At 53.5% G+C, this 23,842-nt stretch overlaps 7 protein-coding genes across 7 annotated transcripts; 4 read left to right on the top strand and 3 right to left on the bottom strand.

The window, feature by feature from the left end:
- Positions 1 to 1,725: 1,725 nt before the first annotated feature.
- On the bottom strand, positions 1,726 to 4,611 carry SMAC4_02870 (uncharacterized protein). The gene is made up of 2 exons (XM_003348325.2): positions 2,038 to 4,611; positions 1,726 to 1,970 (listed from the first exon to the last, which is right to left on the bottom strand). The coding sequence occupies exons 1-2, from the start codon at positions 4,451 to 4,453 to the stop codon at positions 1,774 to 1,776; spliced, it is 2,613 nt and encodes an 870-aa protein (XP_003348373.1). The 5' UTR covers positions 4,454 to 4,611; the 3' UTR covers positions 1,726 to 1,773.
- Positions 4,612 to 5,491: 880 nt separating this feature from the next.
- SMAC4_02869 (uncharacterized protein) lies at positions 5,492 to 6,588 on the top strand (the record flags this gene model as incomplete). Its single annotated transcript, XM_003348324.2, has 1 exon — positions 5,492 to 6,588. The coding sequence occupies one exon, from the start codon at positions 5,492 to 5,494 to the stop codon at positions 6,446 to 6,448; it is 957 nt and encodes a 318-aa protein (XP_003348372.1). The 3' UTR covers positions 6,449 to 6,588.
- A 247-nt stretch (positions 6,589 to 6,835) lies between these two features.
- Positions 6,836 to 10,327, bottom strand: SMAC4_02868 (uncharacterized protein). Its single transcript, XM_066089855.1, has 2 exons — positions 9,284 to 10,327; positions 6,836 to 9,214 (listed from the first exon to the last, which is right to left on the bottom strand). Exons 1-2 carry the CDS (start codon positions 9,735 to 9,737, stop codon positions 7,134 to 7,136), a joined length of 2,535 nt encoding a protein of 844 aa, XP_065945685.1. The 5' UTR covers positions 9,738 to 10,327; the 3' UTR covers positions 6,836 to 7,133.
- Positions 10,328 to 12,936: 2,609 nt separating this feature from the next.
- SMAC4_02867 (uncharacterized protein) lies at positions 12,937 to 17,484 on the top strand. Its single transcript, XM_003348322.2, has 3 exons — positions 12,937 to 13,799; positions 13,893 to 14,086; positions 14,177 to 17,484. Exons 1-3 carry the CDS (start codon positions 13,528 to 13,530, stop codon positions 17,269 to 17,271), a joined length of 3,561 nt encoding a protein of 1,186 aa, XP_003348370.1. The 5' UTR covers positions 12,937 to 13,527; the 3' UTR covers positions 17,272 to 17,484.
- A 267-nt stretch (positions 17,485 to 17,751) lies between these two features.
- On the top strand, positions 17,752 to 18,812 carry SMAC4_02866 (uncharacterized protein; the record flags this gene model as incomplete). The annotated part of the gene is made up of 2 exons (XM_003348321.2): positions 17,752 to 18,215; positions 18,421 to 18,812. The coding sequence occupies exons 1-2, from the start codon at positions 18,017 to 18,019 to the stop codon at positions 18,810 to 18,812; spliced, it is 591 nt and encodes a 196-aa protein (XP_003348369.1). The 5' UTR covers positions 17,752 to 18,016.
- A 1,050-nt stretch (positions 18,813 to 19,862) lies between these two features.
- Positions 19,863 to 21,785, bottom strand: SMAC4_02865 (uncharacterized protein; the record flags this gene model as incomplete). Its single annotated transcript, XM_003348320.2, has 1 exon — positions 19,863 to 21,785. One exon carries the CDS (start codon positions 21,783 to 21,785, stop codon positions 19,863 to 19,865), a length of 1,923 nt encoding a protein of 640 aa, XP_003348368.2.
- Positions 21,786 to 22,824: 1,039 nt separating this feature from the next.
- On the top strand, positions 22,825 to 23,832 carry SMAC4_02864 (uncharacterized protein; the record flags this gene model as incomplete). The annotated part of the gene is made up of 2 exons (XM_003348319.2): positions 22,825 to 22,953; positions 23,022 to 23,832. Exons 1-2 carry the CDS (start codon positions 22,934 to 22,936, stop codon positions 23,830 to 23,832), a joined length of 831 nt encoding a protein of 276 aa, XP_003348367.1. The 5' UTR covers positions 22,825 to 22,933.
- Between the last annotated feature and the right edge of the window lie 10 nt (positions 23,833 to 23,842).

Here is a 23,842-nt window from a genome sequence, read left to right as displayed (position 1 = left end):
ACCTTTACTGTCCCAACCGGACATTAAAACATCGAAACATATCCTGATCCGGCCGAACCCTTGATCATGTACATATGGATGGTAAGGCACACAAGTGATGTGGAACAAGTCAAAGTCAGATCGAACGGCAAGCCCCGTTATCATTGCCGACCCAGCCGCCCAGCCGCCATGGCGAGGGAGCCAAGGGCCCAACATCGTCCAAGGGGGGACCCAACGTTGTTTCAAACTTGGAGACACACCGAACGAAACATCACCACAGAGAATTAATAAGATGAGATATAACGGATGGGGATTCTTGGCCCTTGGCCCTTGGCTGTTGGCATTTGGTTGACCAACGGCTCCCGTCGGGTGTTTTGTTGTTCTGAGACCGCATTATCATGTCACCAATTTATTCTGACCGCAGCGCCTGTTGGTACACTACAATAACGATAGATAGGCTGTGGAAGGTCAAACAGTGGGGAGAACAGGAATACATAACTTCCATTTGGTTTGCTTCTTCTTCAGCTAGATTTCTTCCAGGGGATGTGACCGCAGAAAACATTCAAAATACTGAATGGTATGTCCGGAAAATCAAGGGTCCATCCAGAAGAGATCCACAGACTCCTGGGCTTTGGGCACCAGAAACCGTACGCTCGGCGTAAATCCTACCTATCAGCACCAGCGTCCAGCGCGACCAATTTTATTGTGGATGAATGGATGGATGATTTGATACGCGGAAGAGAAGGGATTGGGATTGGGATTGGGATCCTCGGACATGACATGTGAATATCGAATCCTCCTCCTCCGAGAGAAGTCAGAAGGGTCCTCTAACAAGACAAGACAAGACAAGACAAGACGAGACATGCAGACACCCCTTCTAATTATACTGAGGGTATCATTAATGTCACGGGCCAAGATATGCCCAGAAGCTAGGTACTATCACGAACATATTCTACATAAATGACAGACCAATATCCCCATTTTCAATAACCTTCGGTCAACGTGCTTGGTTGTGAAAACGCTTCTTCCTTCCCGCTTCGTTCGGAACTCCCGTCGGGTAGACCGGATGTTCAGGAAAAACAAAATTTGTTTGAACGGACCCTTTCAAAAAACGAGGGAGGTTCGGAACTCGAGATAACGGGTACTGCGTATACCTAGGTATGGCGGACAGAAAGAAAAAAAACGATGCACCCAGTGTCCCGAGCGGTCATCGGCATTGACAATGGATCTTCTGCTTGTACCTAGAGGTATCCCTGCTAGGGGTCCAAGTCAGGTCAGGGTCCCAAAACGAACCCGCCGCCTCCCGAGTTCAGTTCCCAAACAGATGATGAGCGAAAATAGAGAGGTAAAAAAGAAAAAAAGAAAAAAAGAAGAAAGGGGTTTCTTAATGCAAATGGAATGCACGGTACAAGTAACCTACCGCAGTATGTACATATGACGCGCTTCGTGTATGTACTGCAGCATTGATGAACTCGTATTGCATGCTTTGATCGTCTGTGCCTTTCATTAACTACCATGGGTAAAAGGGATGAACACAACCCGGCCTCGTCTGATATCAGAAGATGGGAGGATTGTCCAGGGTCTATCTTTTCTTTCTTCTCCCACTTACAGCTTCACTCATGTACTGATCATCAGCTTACACCAGCAATGACATATTATATCATAGGATAACATCCAAAAACTCTATCATTGCTCTCTATGTGCCCAAAATGAACCAGATATATATCATATCATATCAACAACCCTCTACTTTTCTTCTTTTTTTTTTTTACTACTCCAAAAAACTGATTTCGTTTAGTTGCTCTTGCTCATGTGCTCAAGACGGATGCTGACCGCCCTCCTGTGAGCCTCGAGCTCCTCAACCTTGGCCAACTGCATAACAGCCTGGCCGACGTTCTTGAGACCCTCGGCGGTCAAGTTGGAGCTGGTGATGTGCTTGACGAATGAGGCGAGGTTGACACCGGAGTACTGTTTGGCGAAGCCGTAGGTAGCTGCATCGTTTTGATGTTAGCAAAAGTTTAATCAGGATACGGGGGGAAAATCTGGGTTGTGACTTACGAAGCGAGTGGTTAACACCAGCAGAGTAATCGCCAACGGACTCAGGAGTCCAGGCACCAATGAACACACTCCCGGCATTCATGACAAGGTCGACCACCTTCTCGGCATCCTTGATCTGGAGGATCAAGTGTTCAGGAGCGTACTTGTTGCTGAGCTCCATGGCCTCCTCGACCGTCTTGACCTGCACGGTGATGGAGTGGGCGATAGAGCCACGGACAATCTGGACGCGAGGAAGCTCCATGGCCTGACGGTGGAGCTCGTCCTCGATAGCCTGAAGGTGCTTCTCGTCGAGGTCGATGGCGATCAGGATGACCTGGCTGTCAACACCGTGCTCGGCCTGGGACAGGAGATCCGAGGCAACGAAAGCGGGGTTGGCATCCTTGTCGGCGATGACGAGAACTTCGGAGGGGCCGGCGGGCATGTCGATGCCGACGGCGGCGTTGGTGTCGTTGCTGACGAACATCTTGGCGGCGGTGACGAACTGGTTACCGGGGCCGAGAATCTTGTCGACCTTGGTGATGCTCTCGGTGCCGTAGGCCATAGCAGCCACGGCCTGAGCACCGCCGGCAAGCACGATGGACTCGGCGCCAACCTTGTGAGCGACGTATACAATCTCGGGAGTGATGGTGCCGTCAGCGCGGGGAGGAGAGGCGAACACAATCTTCTTGCAGCCGGCTACCATGGCGGGAACACCGAGCATGAGGGCGGTGCTAGGGAGGACGGCGGTACCACCGGGGATGTAGCAGCCAACAGCCTCAATGGGGCGAGAGAAACGGCTGCAGACAACACCAGGCATGGTCTCGACCTGAAGAGGCTTCTCCTCCTTCTGGGCAGCGTGGAACTTGCGGATGTTCTCGAAGGACACGTCAATAGCAGAGATGGTTTCCTCAGGGAGCTGCATGAGCTCCTTGGGGAAGGGGGCCTTCAGGACGGGGCTAGTAAGAGAAGTGGCCTTCTCGAACTTGTGAGTGTAGGACAGAACAGCCTTGTCACCGTTCTTGCGGACGTCCTCGATGATGGGGACAATGATCTTGTAGATGGCATCGGACGACTTCTGCGCGGGGCGCTTGAGGGCAGCATCGAGGTCCTCGACAGAAACTCTGGAGGCGTCGAAACGTCTCATGGTGATCTTCTCGGGGGTGGTCTCCTGAGCGGCCTCCTTGGTGACGGGGGCCGAAGTAGCAGCAGGAACGGACGCGTTAGGCTTGATACCCTCCTTCTCGGCCCACTTGCCCTTAGCATCACCAGTCCTGCGCTTGACCTTCCAACTCTTGGCATCAAGGCTCTTCTCGATGTCAGCAAGAGTAACGCCAGCGGCGACAGCCCTGGTAAGAGCAAAGTAGAAGAGATCGGCAGCCTCGAAGGCAATCTCCTGGGGAGTCTGAGCGGTGCAGAGCTCCTCGGCCTCTTCCATGATCTTGGCCCGGACAAGCTTCTCATCGGAGAAGAGACGGGCAGTGTAGGAGCCCTCAGGGGCGGACTGTTTCCTCGAAATCAGAGTCTGCTCGAGCTTGGGGAGACCCTTGAGCTGGCCAAAGCAGCCGGACTGGTCAAGGTGGCAGAAACGGCCCTTCTGCTTCACGACAAACTTGAGCGCATCGTTATCGCAGTCAAGCGAGATACGGACGAGCTCCTGAGTGTCTCCGGAAGTAGCACCCTTGTACCAGAGACCGCGCTTCCGGCTCTGATAGACACCAGTCTGTGTCCTGAGGGCCTCGTTCACACTCTCGGCACTGCTGTAGACCAAGCCCAAGGCAGTGTCGTGCTCATCAACGACAACGGTGGGGAGGAGACCATCGGCACGGTCAGACTTCCAGACACTTGAGAGGATGGTGGAGATGGCGAGCTTTCCGGCCTCGTCCTTCTTTGTTGTCAAGCCAGTGGATGGCAGGATGGGGATGGCATTGGCCTTGGCGGCAACCTGGATGAACTGTTCAAGATCGGCGCCGGCAACGGGCTTGATGAAGAAGGGGGTGATCTTCTTGTTCTTGGCCTCCTCGACGAACTGGGCAGCCTCGGAAGCAGTCTGGTCGAAGCCGGAGAGCAAAAGGCCGCTCTCGGTGGCGGAGGAGAGAAGAGCAGCGCTGCTTCCAGTGACAACGGGGGCAACGCGGGAGCCATATGCGGAGAGGTCGGCCAGCTGCTCGGTCTTGACAAACACCTTGCGGGCGCCGGCGTCCAGAAGAGTGACGATATCATCGATAGACTCGAGGGCTGTTACATCGAAGTAGGGCTCGAATTCGACATTGTGGCGCTTGAGGAATCTGAGGATCTTCTCGAGAGTCTGGGGCTTGACCTCGAAGAAGACGCAGCCAAGACACGAGACCTCGTCCCGGCTGAGGCCTTCCTTGATGTCATTAAGTCCGGGAGGGACACTGACACCGACGAGGAAGGGGAGGGGAAGTGTTGTCTCCATGGTGTTTGTTTCCCTCTTTTGTGTATGAGATTGGTATCGTGCTGTTTCCCCAATTCGACGATAATGTGAGCCTGAGATCTAGCGTGGGGTTGAATTCAAAGTCAAGTGAGATATGGAGATGGAGTATTACAAGATATAGGCTATGAAGATGAGGCCCGCTTCGAGTGTACAAAAAGGACTCGGGACTTATGAAAATCTGGGGATTTGATATGACTCTTTCACAATTCACGCCTGTTTCAGTCGAAAAATCGGCAGGCAAGGTTTGATACAGGGATTGGTACGTACTGTGTACCTGAAAGTTACCGGGAATTACAGGTTTCTCGACTCGCTGACTCCATGCATCGGCAGACGCCATGGTGGGGTTTGGGATTCGCAGTTGTACCGGGAGGCGATGTGAATGCCCCTCATCTCATGCAAATGTCAATGCCGCTATCGCCCAGGTGAAAATAAGCTATGGTCAGTGCTGTCTCCTACGGCAGGCCATATTGCCCTTTGAGCCCTTTTGCGGCACGGTGCGAGCGATCCTCCAGTTGCAACCTCCGCTGCTGAATGCGCTTCAGTGCCGCGGCTTGGTCTTGGCGCCCGGTCGGCGTGTCGATGAACGAACTTCGAACTTCCATCTCACGCCCGGTCAAGCTTTCCACCGTTACCTTCACCCGAAAGCCTTTTCCCTTTTTCTGCTATTCTTGAACAAACCCAACCCTTCCAAAGACGCAACATCAACTTCCGAAACACAATTACGAGCATCACCTCAGATAGCCTGCACGACCAAACGCGGACTTGTCCTCTCACACGACGCCATCGATAAGACATCCCGAACCGCGAACAGAGCTCAGGGCTGGCTCCCCGCGCCGAACATCATACCGAACATCGATATCTGCCGATCCATCCATCAGCTACACTACAAGAAACCCGGAGGGAGTCAAACTAGTCGGAACAACGCGTGAGCTATACACACAACTCAGCTTCGCCTCAAGTAGCAACCCTCACAGCCAATCGACCAAACCTCCCCCCTCCATCGGCGGCAGTCACACAACCATGTCCGCCGCCGCCGCAACCACGGCTCCCCTCCCAAACGGCACACCCGCGCCCGGCGGCCAGAACAACGCGTCGTCGGCAGCACCAGCCGCAGCTTCTCAATCCCAATCCCAACCAGCAGCCACCCAACCCTCAGCAGCAGGCGCCTCTCAACCACCAGCTACCACGACCGTAGCAGGCCCATCATCATCATCATCATCAACAGCAGTAGCAACAACAGCACCCAATAATCCCAATGTACTTTCCACCGCCGCTTCCGCCTCCTCAGTAGCCTCCAACCCCCGCCCCCGCGACGCCCGCACGATCGAGCTCCTCCTAACCGCCCAGGGCGTAACAGCCTTCGAGCAGCGCGTCCCTTTACTCCTGCTCGACTTCGCCTACCGACACACCTCGTCCGTCTTGTCCGACGCCTTACACCTCTCCGCCGACCCTTACACCTCGCACGCGGGCGCGCGGCCCTCGGCTTCTTCTGGTGCCGCCCCGGTAAACGTGGGCGACGCGACGATTACGAGCAACGCAGTGCAGCTGGCCATTGCCAGTCGGCTGAACTTCCAGTTCCGCGGCGGGAGCGGTGGAGGTACGAGCAAGGAGTGGATGATGGAGATGGCGCGGGAGAAGAATAAGGTGGCGTTGCCCAAGGTGAGCGTGAACGAGTGGGGGGTTCGGTTGCCGAGCGAGCGGTTTGTGTTGAACGGGGTTAGTTGGGGCCTGAAGGGGGATGGGTGGATTGCGGGCGGGGATGATGAAGCGAGTGAGGATGAGGAGGGGGATAGTGATGAGGATATGGAGGATGCGATGGGCCTCGGCAGCAAGAAGGGGGGAGAGAATGGGGATACGATGGAGGGGATAGAGAAGGAGGATATTGGCGGGGATGGGGTGGAGGGTGGCACGGTGGATGACTTGTTTGGGGAGGATGGTGATGATAATGAGGATATGGAGGATGTGGATATGTTCTGAAGAGGATATATTCTCTTTTCGGTGGCTTGGTTATCGCCGGTCCCTGTTTTAGCACCATTTACAGCTCATCGTCTGGGACACAAGCGTCCTGTCTGGCTGTTGACCGGGTGTATTTTCGCGGTGTCATGGCGTTTAGGAGTAGGGAAACGAAAAGGGTGATAGCATCCAAAGAGTGAGCTCAACTTTACAAACAAGCAGCTAATGAATTTTACACTTGTCATTATCCTTTTCAATCAGAGCCAAAAGGAAGAGCATGCAGAGACCACCCAATATCACCCATACTTTTATGCCACCTCGTACCTTATTCCTTAGTAATAATACCTACACAAGATTCAAACACACTGAAAATATCGTGAATAGAGACCGAGCTTGCAAAACAAGATAAAGATAGACATGTCTAGGAGTAATGATGAACTAAAGTTGGCACCGTAAATGTCAAGTACATTGAATTTCCCTCCCAGTTTGCGCCGCGCTATGCAATGTGAGGAAATCGCCCAAAGGATCTGATACCTCTTGTCTCCATCCTCCCCCTCCATTTCCTCCCAGGTGCTCCAAAAAAACGGGACTGGGCTCCCATCCTCCTTGTATATATCTATCGCTGTTCGAAGTCTCCAATAACATCTCCTCTCCCCATAGTAACAATAACCGCTCACATTCCCTCCCCTCGTGTTTGTACATGCTTCTTTTAGTTCGAGCTGCTGACCTCCTTCTCGACACTAAGATCCTTAATCCCAGTGATCATCTCAGCATCCGCATCCGGCTCAACCACCTTGGGCGAAGCCGAGCTTGACCTGTCCTTAGACTGCTCGACGGGCACTTGCAGCTGGGCGTTGCTTGGCTCCCTCTTCTTCTGCTCCTTCATTGCCTGCTCGAGGTCGGCAGCGGCCCGTCTGAGTCCTTCCTCTTCCTCGGCGCCGAGCCCTCCATCGTCTTGTTCTTCCTCGTTGACCATCTCCTTCTCCTGAACATCATCAGCCTCCTCTGCTCCCTCAACTTCCTCTTCCCCAGCAATCTCACCATGAGCATCCGCATCCACATACACGCTGTCCATCATAGCCGAATCGGCCATATGATCGTGCGCGCTTTCCTCATCATATTCTTCTTCTTCCACCTCCTCATCGTCCTCTCCGTCATACTCTCCATCGTAATCCTCGTCCTCGCTCGCCACACTTCCCTCCTCGTAATCATCCACCGAGTCCCTGGAGATGTAACTGTCCACAAGACCATCACCAACCTCCTCGTCGTCGTCATCCTCGTACTCACTTTCGTGATCATCGACAACAGCTGGAGCAGTTATCTTTCGGCTACCACTGCCCTCATCCTCAGTATCACTGGCAGAGAACTCGTCGAGATCCAGGGGCTGGTCACGCCAATACTTGAAATCCGTGTAATCCTCACCACCGCCCTTGATAAGCGTGGTTACAGGCGGGAAGTAGTGGTCGACAACCTCGGTCATGTTGACGTAGCTGAGCTTGAGCTTGTTGAGACTGAGCAGATCGAGCGACACCTCGGCGTTGGAGTTGATGGTGAAGATGCGGTTGCGAGGCACGTCGACAGTGCGGTACGAGATCTGGTCCGTAAAACGGTTGCCGAATCCGGCGTAGAAGGGTGTACGATCGGGCCCGTAAAGGTTTTTGATGTCACGAAGCGTGGACATCTTGAAGATATGGGGTTTGCGGAGGTATATTTCACGGCGGAGAGCCGCCATGGTTCGATCGGGTGATAGAATCGTAGGTCCGCGTGGGAGACGGTACCCGTCTTGGACAATACCTGCTAGGTATGTTCGTGTCGTGTCGGCCTGACCGACGGATCGACTTGTCAGATACATGATGTTGTACCCGTTGGCTACAATATCAGTATATAGCTTGGCTACGCCAGCATGCGTCCAGTCGCGCCCGATCATGTTCAGCACATGGCCAAGTGCATCTGACTTTGTGATGGTTCCATCGATATCCGAGATGACCACGGGCACCTCGTGCTTCCACAAGAACATGTAAGCCTGGCAGGTAGCCTTGTTAACGGTGAAGCTCATCGAGTTCTCGCCGGGCTTCAGGTTCAAAGCCTTCAACTGGTCGCTAGTCAAGCGCAAGGTCTTTGCGTAGTTTCTATTGGGGTCACCCGCTGCCGAAGTGCCGGGAGAGCTTGGGGGCGTCTGCAGGGTCATCTGGCCGACATCAGAGTCAGCTCTCCTGTGACTCGGTAGAGTCGTGGCGGCTGAGGTGTCGCTAGCGTCGCTCTGGTAGCCAGGATCGGAAGCAGCATCGATGTTGCCCATATGGGACGCAGAGCGTAGGGGGTCCATCGTCCTCTTCATGGCAGCCTCCTTCGCCGCAATGCTGCTGTAGATCCAAAGGTTTCCATGCTCGTCAACACCGAAGAGTGCGCCGATGTCGTAGTTGCCATCAAGCTCCTCCGTGAGAATCTTGCGCGCAAGAATCTCGGCCCGGAAGGCATCTTCTTCATTATTCTTGAACGCCGCCATATCCAACATGAGATCTCCGGTCTCGCTGATGTGGTTAGGGATGTTGGCGGCGGCAAGCTCTCGCGAGAGGTTCATTGCCCTCTGAAGAGCTTCGGGTGGTGTAAGCGGCGGCGGGCTACGGGATCTTTCGGTGTGGCTATCGCCTTCTTCTGAACCTTCATGAGTGCTGCCATCGCTTGGCATTCTTCGAGCTGACTGCCGAAGAAGTCCATCGCTATGTGGGCGAAACGGGGACCATTCACCCTTGATAGGGTCTGGTGATACGGAACGAGGTGTGAGTAACCCTGGAAGAAAACACCCATGCTTGTCAGTGTGTCAACCTTGCTGATGTAGCTAATGGACAAGAAGCTTACCGTCTCGTGCTAGCAGAGCTGCAGGAGGTGGCCTGTGGTTGAAGCTCGATGAACGGGTCTTGCCTTCTACCGAGTTCAGATCGAGCAATTCTGGTTCCTGTAGCGGCCCTGACTGCTCGGCATTAAGCGGAGGGCTGGAGGCGGGCGACACGATGGGCGACGTCTGCATGCTCTGGGGAATGGTGTCTGTGGTTTCGAAGACGAAGAAGGCCTCGCCTCCGTCGCCCAGCTTCATGGCATAGTCCTGCTTGACGCCATTGACCCTGAATTCGACCTTCTTTTCGGATGGGCGCAAGAGCGAAAACTTGCCAAAACGCACGTGAAAGGGAGAGCATGCAAGGGTTCCATCTTCCTGCTCAACGACTATCACGTCGATGGCACCGCTGAGAGTCGCAGGGTTGATGGAGTTCCACGCGGTAGAGACAGAGTCGCCGAGACTCCTGACGTACTGCATGGTAGGCAATTGCTACTCGTTTTGTCGTCGAAGGATGTGTCTCTTGATCGTCAAAGGGGGGGAGGGAGAGGCGGTATTTGTTGATATGTCGGTAGTCGGTATGTATAATGGCGGGGCAGTCAAATGTCAAGACTGCATGCGGTCTGGAACTTTTATGTAATGTCGACCGCAATCTCGATTCTCGACTTCCAGTAGGCGACCGGTAGGGGTTCTCTAGTGTGTTGGGCGAGGTCGGGAAGGCCGGATGAACGCCCGATGTGCGTAGGGAAGATATTAGGCTCTGACCACCCGGCCTTTCAATAGCTGTCGTCTCGAATGGTATGGTTACTCAACGTGGTGGGCGTGAGTGGTTTCGACTCGTTCAATTCCCGTCTCGTGGTGCTGTGAGGACGGAGAAAAAGGATTGAGGAATGCTCCGTGTTGGGGGACTGCCCAAGGAATGCGGATCTGTGATGACGAAGGTCTGCCGCGGTTCAAGCAGTAAGACAAGGAAGGTCAGCAATCCAAGTGGGATGCTGGGTGCTTGGTGTGCTTGGGGAGTGGTCCTGAGTGGATATCGCCAAAAGGGCATGTGGTGGCTGCAGAGTGGGATTATACGCAGTATGGTAAAGCGTCGTCTGTAAAAGTCCCAAAGGGGCATTTAAGGGGCCTTTTTTCTTTTCAGAATCATATGCTTCTGAATTGCAAAAACCTGCATGACAAATTCTTTTTGAATGGCAAACGGATCGCGATTCCAACGGAAGCAACGAAGGAAACCGGCAACATTACTCCTTTCTTCAATTCTCTTAGTTCGTTGTACATGCCCATACCCGGTGAGGCGGAAAGAGCAAAGGATCACCCCCCAACACCCAACCTTCCAGAATCACGAGGACGGTTTCCTTCTCTCAACAATCCAATCCCGTCTGTTTGATGAGTTCTACTCCGGCCTCTTGTCAGGGCAGCAGACCGGCACAAAACCGCACTTGCACTGGCTGTTCCCCATCGTCAACGCCTGCAACCCACATCAACCCACGCGCACTTTACCGACTTGGTGCAAGTGTCTGGACGATCCCCTGTAAGACCGCAATATCATTTACCGGCCAGGTACCTCGGCGGTCTGCAGCGACTAACACGGCCGGCCAATCCAACCGCACAAATTGGCGTTATTAGCGGACAAGGCTGGTCACGGGGGTTGTTTTGTGCTGGACTGCCAGGTACCCTTCAAGTTCCCCTGATGTCCTGCTGACTGGCTGACATTGGACACCGCGAGTTTGGAAATGGAACTTTTTGTGTTCTCTCAACTTGCCAGTCTCTCTTGAGTCTTGACTGATGTCATACATGAACCTATCCAGAGAGCCGTCAACAAGCTGCTTTAAGTCCCATCTGGATGAGTGTCCGACGTTCTTCTCGTTGAGTATTCCAAGCTGTCGACTCAGAGGCAGAAAGTATTTTGCGGTTGATGTGAATGCCAACTATCGGAATGCCCGCCGGGTATTGTGTGTAGCAGTGAGCCAGGTTTCCAACCGCTGACACCTGGTGACACCAAACTGTACGCACAAAGGGCGAGGCAATATCACATACACTACCTACAAAAGTGCGAGGCTTTGGGAAAGCCACGGCTCATTCAGGGCCTATTTGTGTTTCGTCCCGCATACAAAGCAGAGCCTTACCCCGGATGTCTGAACGCCGAATGGGGTTATAGACGGCAATCCCAGCCTGAATGCATTGTCTAGTTCCGAGGATTAGCATGCCAGCAGTTCGTGGGACGTGTAAGTGGGATTTGTTGGGAAACCGGAGGCGTAGCAGATGGTTTTGATGAGTTGAGCTTTATCCCCAAGAAAAATTGTTTGGCGATGCTTTACTGTTGCCTTCCAGCTAAGTATAGGCAGACTGCTACGTATATAAAAGCGAGCAGTTTACCTAGTGAGAGGCGTCGAACAACCTTCGGCCGACATTGTAGATTCAGGCGGGCAGATAGGTTGATCCGTTGATTCTCCAGAGCCAGCAACTTTGTGTTTCAGTCTTGTGAAAGTCGCCGCCCGGCCCAAAGACGGGAAAGATAGGATACCTATCTCGAGAGTACGTGGTGAAAAGAGTCAACTACCAGCAGACTCTCTGTGCAATGGAGAGCACAATGATAACTTGATGTTTGTGCAACATCGTACAAGCATTACACCTGGGTCTATCAACCGGTATGAAAACTTTGAGGCGCAAGCACATCTATATCAAAAGCCTCAAGTTCCGAAAACAGACATAGTAAACACTTCTTGCTCAGGACAAGACCTACGTTCTTCCCCCCAGTATGCGAGTCTCCGGGATATCACCCGACCTGAGCCTGTGCAAACAATGAACAAAGACGCCTTCCGCTGAATGTCCTGGTTTCAGTCCCTGATCCAGACCCTATTGTTGCAACTAACACATACCGAAGAGAGAACGGCAAGGCGGGGTTTCCTCGTGGCATCAAAGAGAGAATTATGACCTCCACAGTCCACACAGAGACCCTTGACTGACAGCTCTTCCACAGTTGATAACTCAACTTTCAAGGACTTGTTTTCACCACCGTGACACGTGAACGAGAAACAGGCCTCTAAGTACTAACCAGAAAAGAGAATTGTCGCGCACATCATTTTCCGCGAGCATTCAGTTGATTCCTTCTCGCCTGCTTTGACTGACCAGTCCCTCTTCAAGCGAGCGTTAACGACTGGGCAAGCTGGGAAGAACAGCGGGGGGATTAACAAGCGGCAGGCGGGGTTGAGATGGGCGCATCATCGCAAACTTGATCTTCCACAACTTCCGGCTACGGAGATCCTGGAGGCCGAAGGAATATCCATTTGTGAAGGAGCGAGGAGGCAAATACAAATAGAGATGCTGCGATAGTCTGGAGTTGGTCTGATAGTAAGTCAAGAAGAGTGCACCGCATGGGCTGATATCCACGATGTTTCAGCATGCACCAGTCATGAGTACAAGTGCCGTTCTGTTAAGAATAACCGCAGTATCTGGTGCATCATACTAACAGACACACATCAAACCTTCCTGGAGAGGGAATGCAGGGGACGAGGATGTTACGTCGGGATGTGGATGCCCACTGCAGAAGAAAATCCTTTTGCAGGGAAAGCACAGGCAGTTCCCTTCTGCTGCTGCCACCGCCCGCCCGTCGAGCTGCGAGGTGGCTCATGACGGGATGCCCGCTCACGCCGCGGCCGCTGTGACTTGTCGCTTCCAGTATCAAACTTTCAGAGATGTCTCTGCACGAACCCACCTCCACCTCTCTTCAGTTTGGTTTCCACTCTGTATGCAACGTCCCAGGCTCCATCAAGTCTTGACAACTCGCAACCACCTGGCCCAGAGTGCCATAACATTGATTTTCCCGCCTGTCGTGGGCCTCCATTTTCCAGCTTGGACACATTCCACTTCACTTCTTCTTTTGCACGCTAGGTACTCCCGGCCATAACCACAGTCGACGGATGATAGGAGGGAGTCTGTGGAAGTCTTCTCAGTACACATCTTTATTTTCTCTTCTTTGTACAACAAAAGATACGCAAGTATCTTCTTGCCTATCCTTAACCCCCCCTTTTTGGTGTTGTTTTTTTCTTTTCCTTGGCCAGAATTGTGGCCGTCGCGACAACCACGACGATAACCGAATAACCTCTATTCCCTCCACCAAGATCCGATCCGAATTTCTACCGTCGCCGACATCGTCGCGCCCTCCCGGGCTTCGCATCATCGCTGGAGACTTTGGGATCTACCTACCTCGGCCTGACTCTTCGGAATATCGACATCAAGCTGGCCTGTTCGCACTGATCGCAGCGCTATGTTATGGACCTCATGGCCATCGCTGGTGACCACGGTTCTCATCTCCTCGGCCGTCATTGCTTGGTGGTTTACGGAGTCCAAGAACACTGCTCTCAACTTGGTGGCAGCCTGTAGTCTCTTTGCGTCTTGCTGGGCTGTTGCTCCGGACCGTGTTCGCGTCCTTGCGACGTCTTTACACGCCTCTGCCCTCAACACCATCACGACGGCTCGCATTGATCTTTGGGCTTTCAGGCATGCCAGCATGTTGCTGACGGGTGGAGCTGTCTTTTGGTAGGTTGGACCCGCATCTGTCGTCCCATCATGTCGTCGTCTCGTTCGAATCGGTTCAGGCCGTGAGCTAACTGCGTGCGCATGCGCTTACAGGTTGGTGCAGCGAGCATGGCAGACGCTATGGAAACCAGTTCCTGAACTGATAAGCATTCTCGGCGTAGATGTGCCAGATCCCCCCGAGGTTTCGCTCGCCGGTATCAAGCCCAACTCCGCAACAGTCAACTGGACACGCGCACCGCCCAACCGCTCTGTCCAGAAGTTTCTCATTCAAGTCAACGGGGTAGTTGGTGAGTAGACGTCTGGAACAAACTCCTTTGGAACTCGGTGGCAAGCCAGTCCGCCACGCAAGAAGGCGAAACCCTAACATGATTCTACAGTTGGGGATGTTCCGGCAAACCAAGATCCAGCAATAGTCGTCAGTGGCCTCAAGCCAGACCACTTTTACAACGTCCGTGTCATTGCCGTGGGATCCAACAACTTCCAGGCCGGCAGTCGGGTTGTACGCTTACGCACTTTCGCTCAAGACGGACGACCTCAACTCGGTAATGCCCGGCTGCCCTCCAGCTTTACGATCGAAGAACCCAACCGCACGAAACAGTCCGAACCGTTGGACGAGAATGCCTCTTCACGACCTCCCATTCCTGCATTGGAGACAGCAACAGCTCTGGAGGGTGTCGCTCCCTCGACCCGGGATGGCCTTTCTGCTGCTGCCGCTGGGCCTCGCCGCAATACGGTTACCAGACGTCACTCGCCCTCGACAACCAGCCTCGATCAGTCTCTGGCACGGGAAGAATCTGCGGAGGATTCTACACAAACGCTGCCAGAGTTGACGCAACGCTTCGAGAGTATTAGGAAAGAGACAGAAGAGGTGACACAGCTGATCACCAAGGAGGACGATGACATCAAACGCCTGTTGAATGAGTTGGAAGCTGAAAAGCAGGAGAAGAGAAGAGAGCAGAAGAAAAAGGAGGAGCAGACTGAAAAGCTGAGGAGAGATGTCAACCTTACTGACCGGGTGATGCGTAATGCCCTCTCCCGGAAGGCTCACAAGGAGAAGGCTTATAAAGAGAAGCAAAACGAACACGCCAAGCTTCACGACGATATCGCTAAATGGGAAGAGGACATAGAGGATATGCGCAAGGGGAGGGAGGGTTTCGAGCAGGAAACCAAAGATCTACAGGAAAGCCATGATGAAGAGGTGGCGCAACTGCGCGACACCAACAGCGACCTTGCGGAGACCTGCGTTGGTTTGGAAGCGAAGCTGAAAGAGCTCAGGGAGGAAGTTCGGGCTCTAGAGGAAGCTCGCAAGAAGCTACCGGGTGGTGAAGAAGATGCAGAATGGCGCGAGAAAGAAGCTGAGCTCAGGAGAAACTGGCATAGGCGCCATAGGGATCTTCAGGAGACGATGAGCTTTGAGACCAGGACTACTCGGCGACTTGACGATCATATTCGCTCCCTGGCGATGCAGATACAGCAAATCCCCCCCGCCACTTTCGGTCTTTACAGTCAGGCAAACACTTCGGGCCTCGAATTTGAGAGCGCTGGGGCGCTTGGTCAGACCAAGAGACGAAGCAGAACGACTAGCTCACTTGCCAACGTTTCGGTACCGTCTCCGTTACCGGCATATTCACAGCTTGATCCGGCTATACCTGTTAATAGCGGCTATGCCAGCGCAAGGTCGGCAAATGTACCCCCGGGCTTTGCTCCAGGGCCATTTATGATGGGCCTTTCGGCGGACATGCAGCGTCACGACGAAAACTCCAGGGCCGCTTCTGCTCCTCTCAGTCCATCCGCTACGGCTTTGCTTCCCTCGAACATTCTGGATGACATGGACGATGACGGGCCGAGCCCGACAGCTAGATACGTACCTGATAATTACCTTCAGCAGTCGGGCAACTCTCTGGACAACGAGCCGCAATCGCCTACATCTTCAGGGGAATCTCCCAGCTTACTTGGTAGCCCGCATGGATCGTCCTCGAACCTGGCCTTTCCCACACTTACCGGGGATCAGCCCGATAACCGGTCATTGAACGCAATAACCGGAATAGGGTCGCCCAGTACTGCAGTGGGTTCCGAGCGCAAGATAGGCAGCCTCTTCTCTTTCCCGAGAACCAGGGCTGCAAAGGTCATGGAGACCGAGGGACCAATGCTTGGAAGCCTCAAGGGAGGGCAGAGCCAGTCCTTCCCTCGCCAGACGGACGACGACGCGTTGGCCAAAAGTCGACGTATTAGCCTCTCGGGCACATGGAACGTATTCAACCGACACTCGGCTACTCCCGAGCTACTTGAAGGCCCAGCCCCCGCTTCGCGCATGTTTTCGACACGCAGTTTCAACCCTTTCGCGAGCTCCTCGAGGCCAGCAGCTGGCATCTTTGGTGAACGTGACCCTAGTAGTCCTCGGCCTGCTAGCATTGCGTCGAACGAGTTCCCACGGCCTTCCACGGAATCCGGGTCGATTTGGGGCCCACCACTCGCTTCGGACGGAACAGGGCTTGTCAAAACCGGCCGAATCTGGCCGCAAGACGCTCCCTGGTCCAGAAACCCATCTCGTCGGCCGTCCCTTCATGGGTCGCCGTCTGCGCTGAAGACGACGTTGGCCTCTGCCGACGACGAAATTCTTGACGAGGGTCCACTGCCTAATGTTCATGAGGTCGGTGTTATTGGCAGGCCTCCGCCGCAGCATGCGTCCAAGGACAAGAATAAGGACAAGGATAAGGACAAAGCCATGGGCCGTTTGAACCCGAACGCTCCAGCCTTCAGTATAGGGTCACTGTTCAAGAAGGAGAAGGAGAAGGATGGGTCGAAGAAAGCGAAGGACAAAGGGAAGGACAAGACTGCTAAAAACAAGGATTCAGGTGCGGCATCTCCGGGCCACGAGACCCCGATTGTTGCCTCGATAGAGATGTTGCTGGAATCTCCTACGGAGTCTCGCAAGTCTCGTGATGGGATGCTGCTGGAACCTACGCGGACGTCTGTCTCCATGACCGAATCCCACGATTCTCTTTCCCTCGACCACTCTTTCTCCAATACTCCCTCGGAGGCCCTTAGCACGGGCCTGGCCGGCAGCTTCAAGGAGGACAACGTTGTCCGGAAGCTGTTCCGTAAGGGGAGCTCAGGCAAGTTCAGCCTTGCGGGTCGCTCGGGAGGTGGCCTCTTTAAGAAGGGACCCGGTAGTACGGCTAGTGCTTCGGATAGAGGCGTTTCGATCGGCGATCGGTCGAGCATGGATAACCTCGAGGACCTCGGCGAGGATGCTTTTAACCCGGCATTCTTGGCTCGCAGCTATGAGAGTGTTACCAGCAGTCCTAACGTCGGCCCATCGGCTTCAGCCAGCAATGTCAAGGACAAGTCTGTAAAGGAGAACAAGGCGCCTGGTGTAAGCTGGCTCAACTTTGGCAAGAAGGGAAAGAAGGAAAGGGAAAGTGTGGAGCTGGAGAGGGAGAAGTCTCAAGTCTTGAAGCCAGAGGTGTAGAAGCCAAAGGCTCAGGATGGTGATGAGGCTGAGGACAAGAAGGACTGAAAGGTCCCGTTCTCCTCCATGTGTGGCGTCTGTATATGCCGTGGTTGTGTCTTCCCGAACATGTTGTCGCTTGGCCTGTGGAGAGATCAAGCGTGCTATCCAAAAAGCTGTCTGTCTATATTACTTATCGTCATTGAAGCGTAAAAATCAAAATCATCATCCGTATCATCAACGCTTGACTATAAAGGATTTAATGTGACTGAAGCTCCTTTACCAAAGTAAACAAAGAAATGAATCCTGTAAAATACAGCAGTGGCAGTGTAGCACGGTGCACCGGCGGAGTGGGCGGGTTTCGCTGTACGGATGGCTTGGCATGGCACCATTTGCAGGTACCTGGTGGGGTCCAGGCCCCAAAGCAAAGGTACTTTGTAGTTCGTACTCCGCAGGCCCTCCATCATATTGACGGCTCGTAAACAGCAGCTTTGTGATGCTGCACTACCGGACAGCAATATTTTTACCACACGATCCGCAGTCGTGTCCAATTCAACTCTCACAGCCTTCGCCCCGGAAGAAGAAGATCATCCCATAGTTATTCCCTTTGAAACCCCCATGTCCCCGCAAGCCAATTGATCCGGAACAAACTCGCTATCGAATTCAGTCTCGAATCTTCTTCCTCCTCGTCCTCCACCTTCGACGACCGTCACAAACGATACCACCACCCACCGACTTCCCGTTACCTCCTAAACGATCAATCACCATGGGCGGCGATACCCCATCAACAATGTTTGGGGGCGCCAACAGCGACGGCGGCAGCAGCAATGGCACAACGAAGAAGGACGTAGAGCACTTGCCGATGCCCTCCAGAAACCCTCTGCCTCTCTCGGCGTCACAGGAGGCCCAAGTCCGAGACATCTTTTACGCCAGGGTCAGGAGTAAATGTACCGAGGAGATTAAGGGTTAGTTTTTGTTCCCTTGGGCTTTAGGCTTTGTGTCTCTATTTTCCCCATGTTACCCCTTCCCTTTTCTTCTTCTTCACTTTTCCCTCAGTGACGGTGGTAGCTGGTAGCTGGCTGGTATCTGGTTGTCAAGCAAGCTCTTTAGCCTCTTACCCACCCTCCCGCTTCTCTCTAGCATTTAATAACTAACCACCAATCCTCACAGCCTTCGCCGAATGCGCCCTAGGCCGCACCTTCTCCGTCCCCTTTGCCTGCCGCGAGCCCCACCGGGTCATGAACAGCTGCATGAAGTTGCACGCCAACCAGGCGGAGCAGGACGCCGCGCGCGAGGAGTGGTTTGCGCTACGCATGGAGCGCGCCCGCGAGCGCGAGCGCAAGGCGCGCCGGAAGGCCGAGCAGGAGGCCTTTTTGCGCGAGTGGTGGGGCTTGCCCGAGAAGGACCGCGAGGAGGCCCGCAAAGAGCTGGAGAAGATGAACCGGAAGGAGAGGGTTGGCGGCTATGTGGGGAATAATCGCCTTAGGGATGCGCAGAATAGTAAGATATTGGAGCAGGCGAGGCTGGAGAGGGATGGGATTGATCGGGATTTGCATACGTGAGGGGAGGTTTGAGGGGCCGAAAGGGGAGTAGAGGGAGGTGGGAGAAAAGGGATTCACAAAGGCAACGAGTTGGACGGCATTAGATGGGAAGAAATGGAGAGCGAGAACCTTATTGCGACCTTGAGTACGGCAGTGTCAGGTCAGAAAGGATGACGGCTCGGGATTCGGCTCTCCGCGGCTGGGTTGGGTTGAATACCGCAAGGCTATGAGGTTGTTGCGCAGAATTCTACTTCCGGTCGGGATTCGACTGCCCGGCTTTTGCGTTCCTGACGACAATCCTTATCGCCGCTTTCTTACGATCCCACGATTACTCTCCGTGTGGTTGTTTTGAAAAACTACTCATCTGATCGGACCAAGAGGAGAGGAACGTGCATGGAGGATTTCACGTGTCAGGACAGGGGGCAGTCAGGGGTTTGTTTACTTGAGCAGCACTTGGCTGGGCCCGACGGACGGTTGATTTGCAACGGCGTTATGATGATTTCTAGAAATGGGGTTGGTTCATGAGATGGGATGGAAGACATGGGAAGTGGGATGAACTACGCATATCTGTATAGTATCAAAAGGACGGGAGGCGGATCTAGGGACGTGGAAATACGTTGTAAGAATAGGAAACCAATTGAACAAAATCTCTTTTAGCACAAGGTAGGTACACGCTTTAGGATCTCCACCATAAGTCCCTCTTCTTTTTCTTTTCATATATCCCCATCCGAATAGGTATGCTACCCTTACTTGTCAATGACGGCGATGATTACCTCTATGTACACTTTCCCTCCATTTTTTCCATGTTTGTGCCTGTATATGCCCCTTACCTCCAAGTTTATATGCATCTATGCTGCCCCAAATAATAAAAAAAGGGAATTGTCTCTAAGGACGATGTATTACACGTGCCCACCAACGTAATGCTCAGACTGATAAGCTCCAACGATTCAACCAAATCGGAAGAGCGAAAAGACAAAGAAGACGTTGAAAAAGAAACAGATCTCTCCACGACATACCATTCCTATCTTCAACCTCTCCTCAACCTCTCTTCAACCTCTCTCCAACATTTCCTCATCTCACACCCCCCTCCACCCCAGGCCTCCTAAAAGGATGAGCCTCAGTATTAAACACCCACTCATCCAAGCTGATTGTCGTCTCTTCAGGACTAAAAATCAGATAAAAATATTTCAAAGTTTCCGCCAACCAGAAACTCTCCATCGAATCCATTTTTACGGTTGGCTGCCCGGGATTCGCCGTGTGCACATTCGCAATAGCCGAAAACGCAAACTTGGTTTCGGTGGCCTTGCTAATGGCCGAAAACATGCGCCAGGCGACGTCGAGGAGGTCCTTTTTGCCGGTTATGCGGTAGAGGATGAAGAGGGACTCGATGGCTTCCGGGCGGAGCATGTAGCGCGGGTCGGAAATTTTGGTGAAGGGTTTGGGAAGGGGGAGGGGTTTCTTTTGGGGAGAGGCAGAGCTGGTGCTAGGGTCGGAGTCGTCGGGGTTGGGGTCTGAGGTGAAGCGGTGACTGAGAGCAGCGGCGGCTTTCCTTTTCTCGATTCGGTATTTGGTTTCGTTCCAGGGGCATTGCTGGGTGAGATGCTGATGATGACCGTCCTTTTCGCGGGCGTTTTCACATGGAACAACCTCGGAAACCTCGGGCATGATACCCGTGGAAAAGGCTTCGTACGCCCACGCGCACCCCCGAGCTAGTTGCTCGCCGATTTGCACATGTTCGGGTCTGTCGAAGAGCTTCCCGCCTAGCGCAAACATGCCGCCCGCAAAACAACCGAGGTGTTGGACGCGCGGCTGGAGGGCGGATTTGTCGCGATGGGTGGATACGGCGTTGCCGGAGAACAAGATGTCTGGAGGAGGAGACCCGGCTTCGAAGGCGTCATCGTCTCCGGAAGGGAGCATGGGGCGGAACAAGAGGTGCTTGGCAGCGGCGTCCATGGCTTTGGTGTGCATCGTTTCGTAGGAAGGATCAAGGCCGCCGAGGAGGAGGTAGGTCTTGGAGAGGTATTCGTAGGCGGAATCGGCTTGGGCGCCGAGAGTGAAGAGAGTGTCGGAGGTGGGCCGGGTTCCTTCTATCAGGTCGATGTACTTTGGCCATAGACCGGGGAGGTTTGTTTGATCTTGTGTCTTTTCAAGCCCTCTTTTCAGTTGCTCCACGACGGTGTAGTATTTGGGATCGCCGGTTAGCTGAGAGAGGCGGGTGAACTCCATGGACATGGAGCCGAGGACGGCAAGGGATTGGCGTGAAGAGGCCATCAGTTTGCCATTCTTAGCATTTCTGAAGTTGAAAGAGTTAGCTGGTAGGTGGTTTGGAGTGTCGAAGCCTGCGAAGAGCATGTCGCCTAGCTCTACCGCTTTCTTCAGGAGGATCTCTTGATCACTCAAGTCGTAGGCTGAGAGCAGGCCGCCGAGATATCTGATATTTGTCTCGAACAAGCTGCAATGAGAAGACGATGCCTTGTTCCAGTCGATGGATCCCACCGCGCGCACCGCTTCATCGAATTCCGCCCTCAGCCCCATGATCCAGAGAGTGTCTAGCGAGTCCACCAAGGTAGCGCCCCATCCGGCAAAGCTATTTTTCCCAGTCAGCGACACCGGGGTGAGCTCATCACGTCGCCAGGCGAAAGCTCGGTAAGACTTCCATGATTTCTGAGCGGCCTTCCTGACGGCGTCCCTCCGTTGAAACTGCGTCTCGTTATGCGCCTTGTCGAGTTCGTCCTTGGTAAAAACATGTTGTATCCGCGGAAGCTCACGGGGAGGGCCTTCCGGAAGCGGTATAAGTGAAGATTCGGGTATCGGGTATTTCATGGGCCGACTTGCCCAGTCAAAACTTGTTTGTACATATTCGTCTTCCGGTTCTGCTTCTTGCCATCCCTGAGATCGAGATAATGAAGGATAGGAGAGGTAGCCAAAAACTAGGAAGAAAACGACAAAAATAAAGAGACGTTGAAGCCTACGACCGCTTGCTAAAGGGGTCATGGTTTTGGTGAAGAGGTTGGCACATTGCTAAGCCAACTCTCGATATCCTAAGGAGAAAGAAAGAAAAGACAAGATGCAATCCCACAAAACATAAAAGACACAAGAAAAGACCAAGCCAAGATGAAAGGACCACCTGCGCAAGCTGTCCGTGTCCACCGCTCGCCATGAAGCTGGGTCAAACCTGCTTCCATCATGCCGGCCGCGCGTTGGCGGAGCTCGAGGACCACCAAATTACAGTCCAAATATGCATGCCCAGAACCTCGGGGTTTTGCTGTCAATGACGCTTTGAGACATATCATCAAGAGTCTTCCTAGACAGAGCCTCAACCCCTTTTTGGCAAGATATTTGCTCTCGTTCGGCACTTGCCGATCATCATCGAGGACTATCTCGAGGCTCGCGTAAACGATGATTGTGTCGAGGAACAATGGTCGTATTTTAGACCCGAAGCCTCCGAGAATCTGAGAAGAAAGTGGGCTTTGCAACGGCAGACGTCATCTCCAGATGGTCCAATGCCCTAGAAAGGCATAGCATCGATGCACAGTGGGCATGGCGTTCAGAGTCGGCACAGACTGCCGATGGAGTTCTGCGTAAAAGACCAGCTAAGAAGTCCGGCGACAGATAGGTATCGTGATCTCTGCAGATGGTTGAACACCCGAGATGGTGTTGGGCGCTGAATTGGACTGTTCGAAAACCGGTGATCAACAGGGATGAGAGTGAGTTCAGTTGTCAGTATTGAGAAAAAAGACTGTTGCAGCAAGAGTGACCTGAAGTCAGATCGAAACGAAGTCCCAACTGTGTGAAACCGCACCTGCACTGGCCGATCCCGATCAGTGGATCTCAAATCGTGCTTGGAAGGCCCGGAGCTTTCCCGTTACCAAGCCTACCATGGTCCACTCTCCTGCAGGCCGTGTCCCAGGCGGTCAGCAGGGTGTGTCTCTTATCGCTTATCGCAGTTCCTGGCTCCTCCAAAATTTTGGAGCCAGCCGCGCGTGGAAGACAGCGTTCAGCGGCAAGAGCATTGAAGGTCACTTCCACTTTCCAGCCGCCTGCAATTGTTTCCTTCCATTGATTCCATCTCCCTTTTGCTGGCCTCTCCCCCCCGATCATACTATCCCACGTCTCCCCCATAATACAGACGCACAGCAACCATGTCGTCGCTACGAAACAGGTAAGCCAAAACCCATCTTTCGAGAAATACAGTTGAACAACAAACTAACCAGCCGTTTCCAATTGCAGCGTTCAGCGCCGCTCCCATAAGGAGCGTGCCCAGCCCCTCGAGCGTCAACGTCTCGGTCTCCTCGAAAAGAAGAAGGATTACCAAAAGCGTGCCAAGGACTACAAGAAGAAGCAGGAGGTGCTCAAGTCTCTGCGCCAGAAGGTCGCCGAGAAGAACGAGGATGAATTCTACTTCGGCATGATGTCCCGCAAGGGACCCGGTCAGGCCATCACCCGCGAGGGCAAGAAGAAGAACTTTACCGGCACGGTCGAGGGCGATCGCGGCAACAAGGCCATGGACGTGGAGACGGTGCGCCTGCTCAAGACACAGGATCTGGGTTACCTACGGACGATGCGCAACGTGACTGCCAAGGAGGTGCGCGAGCTGATGGAGAGGGTCATTCTTGCCGGTGGCGCCGACATGGACGACGATAGCGACGACGACGAAGACGATTTCGATGACTTCGATGAGGACATGGGCGGCAGCAGCAAGAACAAGAAGAAGAGCTCGAGCGGGAGGACAGTACCCAAGAAGATTGTCTTCTTCGATGCGCCCGAGGAACGCAAGCAAAAACTACAAGCAGTGGACGACCAAGAGATGGCAGATTTCGATTCGGAAGAGGACGAGGAAAAGGCAAAGGAGCAGGATCGGAAAGCGCGAAACCTGGCGAGACTGCAAAACAGGCTCAAGCAGGCCAAGAAGAAGCTCAAGGCCCTAACGGATGCTGAGACGGAGCTGGAGATCACACAAGCCAAGATGGCCAAGACACGGACGTCTGGCGGCATCACAAAAACCGGCAGGAGGATCAAGGTCAAGGAGAGAAAGAGGTAACGGACTCGGC

This window comes from Sordaria macrospora, chromosome 1 (genome assembly GCF_033870435.1).
Source record: "Sordaria macrospora chromosome 1, complete sequence".
NCBI classification, from domain to species: domain Eukaryota; kingdom Fungi; phylum Ascomycota; class Sordariomycetes; order Sordariales; family Sordariaceae; genus Sordaria; species Sordaria macrospora.
The sequence above is the reverse complement of the archived record's forward strand: the minus strand, read 5'-3'. Positions and strand labels throughout refer to the sequence as shown.